We start from the raw sequence: 14019 nt of genomic DNA, 5'->3' as shown, positions 1-14019 counted from the left end.
TGTGGAGGAAGGCGGCAGTGCCCCTGGCTGCTGGTTACTAATCCATGCCATTTACAGTGTCCACGTCCCTTCCCCCGGATACTCCACTTCGGAGGTGTGACTGAGTAAGGCGGCTTCTTCCTTCCCTCAGGCCTGTGCATGCAAATGAGCTCTTGCTCCTTGAAAATGGCCACGGGGGAGGCCACATTTCTACTCCAACCCAAACCGCTGCCTTTCCACAACTTTAGGGAGGACCTCCTTGGCAGCTCCACAGCCCCCGGTGGCATATTCTCTTGAAACCCCTCAGTGGAAAAAGACTGTCACCCTTTGAGAGTTTGGAGGGCACGCACAGCCAGAACTGATGTCCAAAGTAATAGGAAATGGGAATATTTTCTTTGACCAGAAAGCAAACTTGAACCAAAGCAGTGAGGTGACGGTGATGATCTAGAGCTAGCCCCGCAAGTGAGCAGGTTTGCAGAACGTGGGTCTGCGCCTGGGCCCCTGCGGTGCAGGACCACTGTCCCATTTCACAGACGAGGAAGATGAGGCTCAGAGACATTAAGCAGACTGGTTAAGGCCTCGTGGCTACTAAGTGGCAGAGTGTGGCCTGCGAGCTGGCTCCGTCTGCCCCCCAGAGCTCTGTCAGGACTGGGGAAGGGGCTGAGGGACTGCTCCTTGAGGAGGCAGCCTTCGTGCAGGGTGGTGAGACAGAGGGCCTGGCATGGGCGGGGGGTGGAGGGGAGCTGGGTGACCCTGGGAGAACTGTGACGGGGAGCAGAGACCAATACAGACAGAGAAGCCTCAACACTTCCGTGCAAGGGTTTAAAAAGCCACACACCGCTTTTTTTTTTTTTTTTTTTTTTTTTTTTTGCAGTGAGCCCAGATTAGCAAATTATTGTAAGAAGTTTCCATTTTCTTGCTTCTGAGAATTTGAGGGGGCCTTGACGTGACTCTGTGGACAAGTGGTGGGCCGGGAGAGCCACTGCCAGGATGTGGATTTGCAAACCTTGGGAGTTGCCCAGGTGAAATTCAAAATTGGCCCCATGCACAGAGGGCAAGGAGAGACTGAAGAAAAAGTCAGGCCACTCCAGGCTGGTAGGTGGCAGGTGTCATAAAGCTGCAAGACCAGGAGATCTGCACCCCCCGCCCCTGCCACCACCACTTCTGCCCACCACATCCGTAAAACCATGTGGAGACCTTGATGTGGTTCAGTTACATAGACCATCCAGACGGTCTCAACACCAAGGCTACCTCCTTGAAACAGCTCCCTCTGTGGGAACGGTGGGCAGAAGGTACATTCCAAGGTCAGGGAAGGGGGTGGGGAGCCTGGGACTGCCTGGGCCCAGCTCACGGGTCAACCAGAGGTCACATCCTCTTAATGACCTCTTCCAACACAGGAATAGCCACAGAATGCCTTGAAATTAGATTTTACACTTGTAAAAAAAAAAAAAAAATTTTACACTGGTTTTGTATATAACACGGTGCTGCTGAGGTCCTTGAAAATTTTCCTGGCAACCAATGAAATATTACCCTTCTCCCTGCAAACTTTTTGTACAGTGCATTGGCTTAGCAAATTTTTTTTTCAAAAATAGACCAAAACTTCTCTACTTAAAATGAACAGGACCCAAATTAGTAAGATTGGAGCCGAAGCAGATGATCGTTGTGGCCTGCACCCACAGCAGACTCACACGGCCCAGACTCACACAGCCTGGCCACGGCAGGATGGAAAGAGCAAACCGGAGGGGTTGCCAGCTTGAAAAGGAAAAGGGCACGTCAGCCAGGCCCCGAGGGCGTTCTCCTGGGTGCCCGGGCCTGGGCCCCCCCGGGAGGCCCTCAGTATTTGGGGACAGTACTGTCTCCCATTCTAAGTAAAAGTTGAAAACTGCAGCTCGATCAGCCCGCCCCCAAAACCACATGAAAGCTTGCCTGGTCATGAGTCCAAAGAGGAACACAGGAAGGATGGCACTTGCGTGGCCCAGGGTGACGTGGAAATATGGAAACCCCTGTCCAGAATCCCCAGGCGGCGACAGCGGGGTGACAGCCTGAACATACAGATGGATGGTCAGCAGCCGGACCGTATATAAAAGGGGGGCTCTGACCCACAGCCTGCAGCAGCCTGCCCAGGACACCAGCGCCTCAGCCACCACGCTCAGCCCAGGAAGCCAGCCTGGTAGCCGTCACTCCTGCAGGAAGTCATGCTGCTCTCTCTAGTGACAGTCCAGGGGGCCAAACGATAACACCTGTACCAACCCACCCCAAGTGGCCGGGACTTGATCACTAACCAGCAGCTTCCTTAGTGTTTGCTCCCATTTCCGACTTGGCACCAACCAGAGAGCGCCCAACCTGCGCCCCGCACGGGTCCCAGAGGCTGCCCAGTTTCCAGGCTGCCCGCCTTCAGGTTCCCGGCCAGGGCCCTACCCTCGGCTCCCCTACAAAGCTTCCCCACCCCCCCACCACCTTCGAGTCTCTCTGCCAACACACAGGTGACAGCAGCTGACCCCCTGCTCGGAGTAAACAGCCTTTGCTTGGGCTCACTTGGCTGGTCTTCATTTAGCCCCAACTAAGCCTGGCCCTTCCGCGCACGAGGCCCCAGGTCACACCCACCTGTCGCCCAGCCGAGCCTCACAGGAACTGCGCAAACAAGTCAACTACTGCCCTCTGCTGGGATTTCCGACCATCCTCCCACCGGCGAGCCAAGAAGACCTCAGGGACCCCGCCTCCGGGCGGGGACCCTCCCACACAGTCTCCCCCTCTGGGATGTCCATCCCTGGCAGAGCACTGCCTGGCGACCCTCCTGGGTGGAGGCATTCCCATAGAGCACCCTCAGAAATGCACGTGGCCGTGGCCGTGGCCGTGGTGGTGGCCGTGGCCGTGGGGAGCAGTCCCTCCTACCTTGGATGGCTCAGCTCTGTGGACCTGGCCCTGCGGGCTGGGAGCCTCAGGCACTGGCCCACTGGGGGCTCAAGTTAGACTTCTCAGGCACCAGGGGGCGCTGTGGCTTCCCAAACAGAACTGGAGTGGGCCCAGATCCCCACCAGTTTCAGGGGCAGGGCTTCCCAGGGGGCACGGATCTTGAGTGAGTGGCATTGCTGAGCCAATCTGCAAATTTGTTCCTTTGACTTCCACTTCTCAAATGGAAGCTGCATTGTTATATGCCCCGCTCTGCCACCCCCCAGCCTGTCTCACCCCATCAAACCCCCCTTTGCACGTCGGGAGAGTAAATAGGATCATGGGTGTGTGATGTTCTGAGCTACTTTGTCTAAAGACACAAGACGTCCCCGGTGTTTGCCTGACACTGCATTATCACAGCTTCTAGCCTATAATTAATGGCCCAAGTGTGTTTTCCTAGTTTGTATTTCCTGGAGGCTGTCTTCCTCGGGGTTCACAGCTGACCGTTCTGGTTTCTATGGTTTTCCCACCGCAAACTGCAAATCCGCCCTCTGCTCGGCCCATGTTTTCATTCTGAGGTTCAATTCCCTGCCTCCCCCCCCCCCCCCGCCAAGCTCGCCTGCTCTCCGTTTTCTGTGGGCCCTTACCCACTGCAAGTCTGCAGACCAACGAAATGCAACACAATCTTGATGAACTGGGCCCTGCTGGGGAGAAAGCACGGCTCTCTCGCTGACACCTGGGCCACACACATTCCAGAACCTCCTCAGGAGGCAAAGGAAGACGACACGGGTGGCTACTTGTGGGCAGTACTGCCTGGGAGGAAACCACCCTCCTCTTGGGGGTCAGAACTTGGGGTTCGTGTCCTGACTCGACCACCTGCCACCCCCATGTCTGCAGGAGAAAAAGCATTGCTCTCCCTCGCGGCCTGTTTCCTCACAGAGCTGACAGCAATCCTGAATGAAGGGGCTCAGCCTGAGCGGAAGCCTCGTGGTCATCGGTCCACGAGGCACAGATATGATGGTGACCAGGCCACTCTGGGAAGACCGTGCTCAGGAGATGGCTGTGGGCAAGGCAGCTGGTGGCGGGGGGGGGGAGGGGGATCTCCGAACAACACAGACCCCAGATGCGAGGGTCCTGCACCGCACCGCCTGGCCTCACACCCCTACCCCACCCCCTGCTGCCCGTGTCGTTACCATGGACAGGTTAGAAAACTGCCCTCCACCTCAGTTTCCTCATCTGTGAAACAGGGATGGTGTCAGTAAGAGCACTTGCCTTGCGGGACTGTGGCGGGGCATCAATGCCCTATTCACGAGCGGTGCTGGGCACGGCGCCCGGCTCCTACCAAGCCCTCAAACACGGTTAGCAATCTTTGTTATCTGGGCTTCGATCGTCAGTTTTGCATCCTGGCTCTACCACCTACGACTGCGATTGAGACACAGCGAAACCCTCTGAACTTACTTTCTTTTCTGTAAAATAAGGGTAGCAATGCCTTGATCGCAGAGCTAATCAGAGGATTCTACGGGATCCCGCGGTCCTTCCCATGCTGTTCCTCCTCTGGGACAGACGTCTGCGTAGGAGAACCTCGACAAGCCGCATGTAGACAAGGAGGAAGGGGATGGGCGTCCACGGGTGCAGGAAGGGACCCTCTGATCACGACCAGCCTCAGACCTGGCCCCAGAGCGCCTGCAACCCCAAGCACTCGGGATTTTCACATACAACCTGGCAGACCCACGGGTTCCCAGGGCCAGGTCTGCAGACGCAGAGCCAGCAGACGCTGACATGCACCTTCACACGGCGGGGGGAAGGCGGATGGTTCAGTGTGAGCTCCTCCGGGGCCCTGTTTGGCCCTTGAGCCAGGGCTCACTCGAGCCCACGGTCCTAAGCAGTCGCCATGTTCTGCCACATAACTGTTTCCGCCAACAGCATGCACCGAGGACAGGATTAGGCGGGACGGCCACCCGAGCCACGGCCTCCTGGAGCCAGCGGGGGCAGCTGCGGCCTCTGATCTCACCTCAGCTACAGCCTTTAATGGACGGCCCAGATGGAAGAAGTACTAACCTGTGGCTGATCCGCGAATTACACTCTCCACGCTCACGTGTGGCTTCATATCTTATGCTGCACCGCGTCCCTCTAAGCGTGGGCACGTGTTTCCAGCTCCTCTGGGGCAGTTGGCCTGGGGCTCGGGAGCCGGGCTGGGCCTCAGCCTGCCTAGGTTCGAAGCCCAGCCTCACCAGCCCCCAAGTGACCGCAAGTGAGTCGCTGACTCCCTCCAGGCCTTTGGAAGCACAGACGGCTTCCGGTTCTCTTCTGTCGCAATCACTCCTATCCTTGCCACTCCCGGGTGACCTCAGGTCCACGCCCTCCTACCTTCCCCACCATCACTGCTGTCACTGTTTGGTGACTGTCACGGCCTTCCTGAAACCCTGGCCACTCCGTTCCTGACCTACCCAGCTCTGGTGAGTCCCTCCTCCTTGCCGGGGCCGGCGGCGGGGGGGCGGGGAACAGCCCCCAGCACCACAGTCGCACTGCAGGAAACGCGGCGTTCCACCTCCTCTGGAAGGGTCACTGCAAATGGTCCTCTCCAGCCACCGTCTCTCCCTGTGCTCCCACCGCTGATTCCAAAATTCCACAATTCTCCACCCTCCGAGCCACCGCCCTGTCACTGTGGTACCACCTTCCCAACACCCCTCGCCCCCTCTGCCTGGTCGTAATGGGCTGACAAAACCCGAACCCGGATTAAACCCAACACCCCAGCGGGAGAAAATGATCCCGTGGAACGGACACCATGTCTCCAGGGCGCCCTCGACATTCCCAGTTCCCCAGCAAGCAGGGGGGAAGTCACTGCTCGTGGCTCTCTGCTGAGACCGTGACACCTAGTTCCCAGGGGAAATTGTACGTACCGCCCGCCTGTGTCCCCACACAGCCCCCGTTAGGGTGCAAGGGACATCGTGCTCCAGCCCAATGCTGAGCCCTCCCCTGGTCGCTGGCTCGCAGGCTTTTTGCCTTCTTAAGGATTTCACTCTCACGCTTCCCCTTTTCTCGAGACATGGTCAGTTTCTCCCCCTTCAGCACGTCACTGCTGTGGATGTATAAATATGCCTTGTGTCATCGGTCTTTTTTAAAGCTCCCTGATGCCATTCATGCCCCCTCCTACTCTTCAGCAAAATTCTTCGTGCGTTGCCCCCGTGGGCAGCTCTGCTTCTCGCCTCACCCCTGCCCCACACCCACACCCACTCCCACCGGGCTCCTGCCACCGCCACCCTGGGAAACTATGCCTGTCGGTGTCATGACTGATTTTTTTTTTTAACTAAAAGTCATCTTTTAAATACATGATTTCTTAAGCTTACAAAAACAGAGGCCTTAAAATTTATGTGGAAGCTGAAGATGAGGGATTCTGATTTGGAAATCTAGGTGTAAGGTCACTAGTATTTGGGTGGAGGAGAGGCTCCCGGAAGATCGGTAATTGTCACTTTCAGGGGCGCAGCCTGGGCCAACCATGATGGTTTTTATGGAGACGAATGTAATCTGTCAATCAGTTTGCAATTTTGGGGGTACCACCCATTTGTGAACAAATTCGAAGCACTGTAATGTTAAAATTTCAGGATAATTTCTTTCGGATCTCAAACCAGTGTCCACTTTGCTGTATGCTAGGATGCTTGGTAAGCCGATCATCCAGTATTTCTTGAGCAACTACCACGTGCTAGGCACTACGGTAGGCACTGGGTATGAAGAGGTGAACAAATGGGCATGATCTCTGTCACAGGGTTTATAATCCAATTTAGGCAATAAGATAAGCACCAGATTAGGCCGTAACTGCAAATCAGGACATCTGGCATGACAGGGAAGGGGAGGAGAGACTCCTGAAATCTCAGTGGGCTTTTCCGAAGAAGACATTGGCTGAGGAATTTAATGTGAGGAGTAAGCCTGTGAAGTGTGAGGGAAAGGCATTCCTGGCAAACGGCATGTCCCAAAGCTCTGCAAACGGCAGAAAGAATCCGGTTCCTCCAAGAAGAGGAAAGAAAGCCAGTATGTGCCAGAGGAAAGTCCCAAGATGGCTGCCAGGGAAGACTGCGGGGGCAACATGCTCACAGGACTGAAAGCTGCTCCAGATGCAACCACCATGACTCAAGTGTTCAGACATACTAGCCAATCCTCATCACTCCCTTCCTCCACTTCTTGCCAGCACTGGCCATGAAGGCTCCCCTGACCAGGTTTCCGTTAAAGGCGTCACCTGGGTCTCCACCTGCTTCCGGGGACCACTCTTTCCACATCTCCTCCGATGGCTCCTCCCCCAGCAGGGAGACAATGAGCTCTACACCCCATAGGACCCCCACGGCCATGGTCTTCGCCCCTTCCATGTGCACTCTGTGACTCAGAGATCTTGACTTTACAGGCTAAGACAGCAAACCGTACCATACACATATTAAATTTTATCCTTCACACCTCTTCCTGCAACAGGCGGGCAGGACACAGTGGTGCAAACTAAGTGGTGGAAGGAAAAAGGGGAAGCAACATGTTATCAGTGTGAGAACATTTTCGCAGCATCATTTGACATGCTGACAGTCGTGGGTATCAGTTTATAGTATCTAGTTGGGCTCCTAAATATCCGGTTCTACTGGGGCGCCTGGGTGGCTCAGTCGGTTAAGTGTCTGCCTTCAGCTCAGGTCATGATCTCAGGGTCCTGGGATCGAGTCCCGCATCAGGCTCTCTGCTCAGCGTAGTCTGCTTCTCCCTCTGCCTCTCTCTCTGTGCTCACTCTCTCTCAAATAAATGAAATCTTTAAAAAAAAAAAAAAAAAAGGAAAATAAATACCCAGTTCTGCTATCTGAAAAGTGGAAAAAATACAAATTAAAATAATCATGGTCACTCTGCAACAGGAATCAGGAATACAGAACTGAATAAAAACAGTTCCTAAGGTTTCCAGCCTGGCTGGGGGGATATGGGAACACTGGCAGTTGGAAGGGCAGGAGGCACGAATTACAAACTTGTCTCCTTGTTTTAACATTGAAAGCATCTATGGAGCCAGTCCGCACAGTGTCACACGGCCATGCCGCGGGGTGGACTGACCACCCGTACCGCAGCCACCACACAGGCCACTTAGCGCCTGGGGGTGCTGTGTGCTTAGTCTGACTGCACACCCCAGAGCGAGGGTGTCATTGATGAGCCGTAATCGCCGGTTAGCCAGCCTGCTTGGCCCACACAGACACACTCGGCATCTACTACTCGGTGGAACATGGGCTTAAGGCTGAACTGTGGCCTTCTGGGATTGGGTTCTACACGCTGCAGTGCCCAGACTTGGGATACTTAGGCCCGCCGTTGTTTAAACAGATTTACAGAACTGTGAGCATGTTGCATGTAAAATTAATCACATCAGGGTCATCTGTAAGGAAAAAAATATATCCGTTTTCAATGCATCTAAGGCAGCAGCTTTTAATTAAAAAATGATAAACGTCTAATTACTAAAAAATAGCTTCCATAGACTATAAAGGTTCTCAACTTCAGTGGGCATAAGATCAGGTGAGCTGTTAAAAATGCAGGCCTGGGCCCTGTCTCCACATTCCAAGTGGTCTTGGGTGGCCCCCATAAATGCGTATTATTAATCACCGGCCCAGGAAGTTTTGATGTGATGGTGTGTGCTTCATGGAAGATCCTGTTCCAGTGAGCCCAGAAAGTGAAAAACATTATCTATAAATTAATAATTCATTTTCTTAGGACCAACCCTTTAATAATTGAGAATTTCTAAACTGAATATTCCTAAGACTTCACGTACTATTTCCTGCTCTAAAATAATCCTTACTCTCATGCTCTAAGGTTTCTGTGACCTTGACTTAGTATAATCCTAAGTACCATCTCCCTCTGCTCAGTGAGAATGAAAAATGGTATATTGGACAAATGTATATTCTAATAAATGCAATCAGTCTATGATAATTGTCACAAATGCAAGAGGTACCAAAGAAACTGATTTGCCCTGGAAAACTCATGCAACCCACGATTTCAATTATGGCATCCTCTAGAAGTATGTAGCACATTTGCTTGCTGGATTTCCTCGAGAACTGCAAGTATTTAGATTAACTCAGACATCTATGTCTGTACCTATATCTAAGAGGCATTCCTTAGTTATGGGGTCATAAACCCAAGGTTATACTATAATAAATAATTTTCTTCACATTTATATTCAAATGCTCTAAATAAAGAAGATAAAGTGTTTTAGCATTTTGCTAAGTGTAAAATTTTTTATTTTGGAAAAAAAATCAAGAACAAAAGGAAAAAAAAACCAAACCTACAGAGCCAGAGAATTAGCAAGACTATTATCACAATCCCATTAAGTCGGGCACCAAAAAAAAAAAAAAAAAAAAAAAGGCTATTTGAGAATTTAAAATATCAACACATTTTATCCTGGAAAAGAGCAGCACAGAATTTTATTAAGTGCTGATCTTTATCAGGTGTCTCCTATGTGCCAACCACAAAGCTCTAGGACACCCATTTAGTCCTCAAACCCTGAGACAGGTAGTTGATTATCTCCACTCTATGAAGGTCAGGGCCCAGAACTCCACGCACAGCCTGTGTGTGCCAATGCCCAGCACTCAGGATCCCACATGTCCCACTTTCCTTGTCATTCACTCAATTCAAAACTCAAATTCCACATCTGCTGCTAAATAAACCAGAAGTGATAGTCTATAATGCTCAAATTCTAAGTATTAAAAGCAGAGTTTCTGACAGTGTGGAAATCATAGCCTACGTCTAAAAATATAATGATAAAACAGATTATCTGCACTACACTTATTAAAACTTAAAAAGGAATTCAGATATCAGTTCAAACTTTTCTACTTCGATATAATACAAATCCAGTTCCTAAATTATTTATCATATACATTAAAATCATTAATGAAGAAACTATCCTCCTAAAATTAGGAATGATTCACAATTATTTAACTCGATGATAAGGGATAGCTAGTACATCAGTAGAACTAGTACTGATGCCTGGTTCAAGATGATGGCAGAGTGTGGGAGTCTCGGTTTCAATTCATCCATAGGCTGGAACTGCAGAAAGCAAGCATGCACATATCAAAAAATCTTTATAAATTTCATGCTGAAGTCACATGGGACAGATTACTGTCTAATAAAGAACTGGTGGCTCATTGTGAAATTGCAATTTATTCTAACAAGCTGTAATGTTGCCTGAGAGATTACCTTTCTTGCTCACAAAAGCTAATTCAAGACATCTGCACAATGCCATGAAACTGACCAACCACCAAGAAGCATTTATGTAAATTACATATTAAGCGTGTTCGAGGCCTGCTATGTGCAAGGCCGCACGCGGTCACAGCCAGGATCCTGAAGATCATAGTTCTAATCGCCAAGCTCACGCACACAACAGTGGCTTCTTGTCAGTTTTCCCTTCAAAACCGACACAGATCAGACCAACTGAGGTACCTGGAGTATCTAAAGCATGATGTACCTAAAATCCAAGTGCAACAGGTACTATTAAAGAAACAGACAAATGACACAGAATCTGGCAGCTACCCACTCATGTGGTTATAGTATATTTTCCTGCCTGAAGATATTTAAAGCTTCAAAAAGTGAAGCTTTCATTTATCGGTGAACTGATACTAGAATTCATATATAAAACGGAAACTCTTTGAAAGTCTCATGAGAATACTACTCAACTTTAGGAATGAGCACCAGGAAATCAATAGGAGCTCATTTGCACTAATGTTAAGTTAGGCTTAGTTGATCCCATGTTTCTTGTGTTCATAAGGCGTTGCACAGAAAGCCACGTGTCTCTGACCAATTATAAACAGAGGAAAAAGACACATCTAAATGCTGCCAATTCAAAGGATTCAGAGCTCAAATCCAGTAACAAAATGAGATAATTATGTAGGTGTCAAGCAGTGTTTTTGCTGTTTAGATCATAAGGACAGTATCCATCTTCTGGCTTATTTAGCATTACAGTAAGGCAGTATAACTTTGAAAACATAATTCTGGAAAGCATTCTGGAGACGGAGAATCAACTAGAAAGGGGAAGATGGAAAAGGAGGAATAAATGTTATCTACGTTTTTAAAATATTAAAGCATCAAGACTTCCAGTGATGAATGACTATTTAAATGTAATTTCTTCTTGATATAGGAATGATTCCTGACACCTTTTAAGAGAAAAGACTGAAATTTTCCTCACATTCAATTTATGTTTTCTTTAAACATGAGTTCTGCACGCACACAGTATTGAAAAGCAATCTCAGCAAAAAAAAAAAAAGTCTATCATAGTGACTCTACTACTGAGAAGCTGAGGCAGAATAAGGAAAAATAAAATGTATGGTTTATTTCTTTGTTATACCAAGAAAATTAGAAGTGGTCCAAAACATCTTTGTCCATCTCCCATGTCCTCCCTGACATACCGAGAACATACAAAATAAGGGCAAACTAGATCAGGAGTCCAGCTCAGGGTCAAGTTTTTCCACCTTGATGACTACATCTGGAGCTGCGGCAGCAGCTCTGGCCTGCTGGTTCTCCGCCTCTGACTCCGACAGCACCTCTTCCTTTATCTTCATGGGCTTATTACTGGCTTCCTCCTCTTCATCCGAAGACTCATCAAGCTCCCATTCATCATCTATGTCCATTTCAAATACTCTTACATGACGGAGGTTTGAGCTTAACTGGAGAAGAAAAGGTCAAATAAAGACTCTCTGAATTAATGGCTGAACTAATACATAATATATAAGAAATCAGAAGCTTAAAGAATGGCTTTGTATGAAAGTTATTTTCCCATCAGTTTACAACAAAATCACTAAACTTAGCCTCATTTGCTGGAGAAGAATCTCTATATACAACAGTGACAATTTCATGATACTTAAAATCTAGGGGTGCCTAGTGGCTCAGTCGCAAGACCATGAGATACTTGATCTCAGGGTCACGAGTTCGAGCCCCATGTTGGGTGTCGAGACGACTTAAAAAATAAATAAATAAATAACATCTAGAATTGTATTCCTCAGTCAGCTCTCTGAGAATGAGAACGCTACATAGCTAAGACTACAACATGTTCATAATCAATAAAGGCAATACACCACGAAATGCTTACACTTTCTGAAAGGACCTTATAGATCCAAAGTCACTTCCTCCTGTTACTCTCAGTCAGTAAACAATCTGTAAATACTTACCACACAGGACACTTTGCGAAAACCATTCCCAGCAACATACTGAGCTTTCATACTTTCCAGTAATCGCCAGTGCTTCTCAAAATGCATGGTACGTGTGGGAATAGCACTGCACTGTTCATCTAGCCTGGAGAGGGGAAAAACCAACCCCGGAATGAAAAGGCGATCTTCTCCCTGGTTACAAGGGGTAGTATTAGGATCCACCATGGGTTCGATTTCTACCAATATTCCCATTTCCAAAATAATTCTATCAGCCACTGTTTAAAAAGTATTTTCCTATATCCTAGGAAAATACTGCAATTCCAAATAGCCAGAATGGTGCCTTACTAAGGTTTCTGATTCCAGCTCAAGGAAAGCAAACAGACACGTTTTTTAAATTAGAGAAGGGTTAGGGTTAGCTGTGTACCTCCATGTGGCTACTGATGTCCTAATTCTGGAAGGAAACCACTAGGAGCAAATCTAAAATAACCAATTCTATCATTAACTGGGGTTAATGCTACCCTTTAAAATAGCATAGAAGTCCCATTCACCACTCCAAATAATTCCCCACCTTATTTGAGCAAATACTCTTGATTTATTTGTAAAGCAAAAGGGCAGAAGAGCTATTGAAGTCAGTATTTTTTTAAAGAAAAGTACTTCTGCTCAGCTGACTTTCCTATCCCTAGTAAGCACTGTCTAGCATGCCTAAGGAGCTAGAATGTACAATACACATTCAAAAGCATTTAACCGTTAGGTCAGCAAGACTTTCTTACTGATGAGTTAGTTACCTTGTGGAGTAAGCCCCAGTGAACTGATATTCTGCAGCATCCTCGCCATTATACACTGAAGCCAACGGCAACTGGACCAGGAGTCTATCTCTCCCTTCGCGCCCCACAGTGTCTTTCAGAACTACTGTTACGGTCTCATCATCATAAAACTGTGCGTCTAAGCAGCTGTAGGCACTAGAAGTGAAGGACGTTCTGTTACATCACAGATGATCAGGACTACTGAGGAAGTACTGTGGTACCACGCAAAAAATTAATACAACAAAAACCAAGTGACATTCTACACTAGTACACTAAAAATACATCATGAGTTTGCATTAAAATCAGTTACCGATCGCAGTGATTATTCACAAATATAGAACTAGGCCCTAAAAACAGGTCATCATGAAAAAAGAAAAATCTGGGAGGGTGAGGTTGGTTCACAGTTCCAGAAAACTCCTGATACCAATAGTCAGGCCTTAAGGCTGTGGAAATTCCACGAATGGCACCTTGTAGATATACTGCCTAAACAAACAGAGCTAACTAGACTGAGAAGTAAAAATAAGACTGACAGAGGAAAAGTCACAACAACTTCAAAGACATTCTCATAAAAATCTCCTTTTATGTAAGGAAAAGAGAGTGAGAAAAAAATTGGCCTGTGATGAGTGTCGACCCCACAGCCTCAGGGACGACTTTGGTATTGTTACCCTTTTATATCCTAAGAACATCCCAGAGCAGGGAGAATGAGGCCACTTCACGTTAGTGTTGGTCGTAATAGGAACTTCAGCCACATGCCCCCTGGAGCCACCCTGCTTTCATAACAGACAGGGGAGCTCAGAAGTATCAATCACGGGAAACCAGGGCTCTATAAACCCCTAAAGGGCAGTAAAGTTCTATTCAATTGTGAAGTCAATCAAAGTATAAGCTATGTGAGCAATTCTGTGCCCTCTGCTGCAAGTTACAAAGGCCTCGTGGGCATGACATCATCACTGTACCTGAGTCTAACCACATTTCTGTACATATCATTTGTACATGTAAACAATCTCAACCAGGGCACCTGGGTGGCTCAGATGGTTAAGCGTCTGCCTTCGGCTCAGGTCATGATCCCGGGGTCCTGGGATCAAGTCCTGCATCGGGCTCCCTGCTAGGCGGGGAGCCTGCTTCTCCCTCTGTCTCTGCCTCTCTCTCTCTCTCTGACTCTCATGAATAAATAAACATTTAAAAACATATTAAAATAAAAAAAATTAACCTTAAAA

General features: G+C 48.5%; 1 protein-coding gene across 3 annotated transcripts in view; it reads right to left on the bottom strand.

Annotated features, from left to right (window-relative positions):
- Positions 1 to 11163: 11163 nt before the first annotated feature.
- ANAPC4 (anaphase promoting complex subunit 4) overlaps positions 11164 to 14019 on the bottom strand; it is a 36703-nt gene continuing 33847 nt past the window's right edge. For 2 of the 3 annotated variants that reach the window (XM_025887276.2, XM_073891493.1), the window contains 3 exons: positions 12788 to 12961; positions 12024 to 12147; positions 11164 to 11522 (listed from right to left, as the gene is read on the bottom strand). In XM_025887276.2, the coding sequence (XP_025743061.1) occupies positions 11295 to 11522; positions 12024 to 12147; positions 12788 to 12961 (526 nt within the window). In that variant the 3' untranslated portion in view covers positions 11164 to 11294. Of the gene's footprint in view, positions 11523 to 12023; positions 12148 to 12787; positions 12962 to 13820; positions 13955 to 14019 lie in introns of those variants that run through there. The other variant, XM_073891494.1, reaches the window with a different exon arrangement.

The sequence above is a fragment of the Callorhinus ursinus genome, unplaced genomic scaffold, assembly GCF_003265705.2.
Source record: "Callorhinus ursinus isolate GAN/ISIS: 27379988/994484 unplaced genomic scaffold, GSC_fseal_2.0 scaffold4, whole genome shotgun sequence".
In the NCBI taxonomy this organism is placed as follows: domain Eukaryota; kingdom Metazoa; phylum Chordata; class Mammalia; order Carnivora; family Otariidae; genus Callorhinus; species Callorhinus ursinus.
Note: the sequence above shows the minus strand (reverse complement) of the source record. Positions and strands in the feature narration are given on the sequence as shown.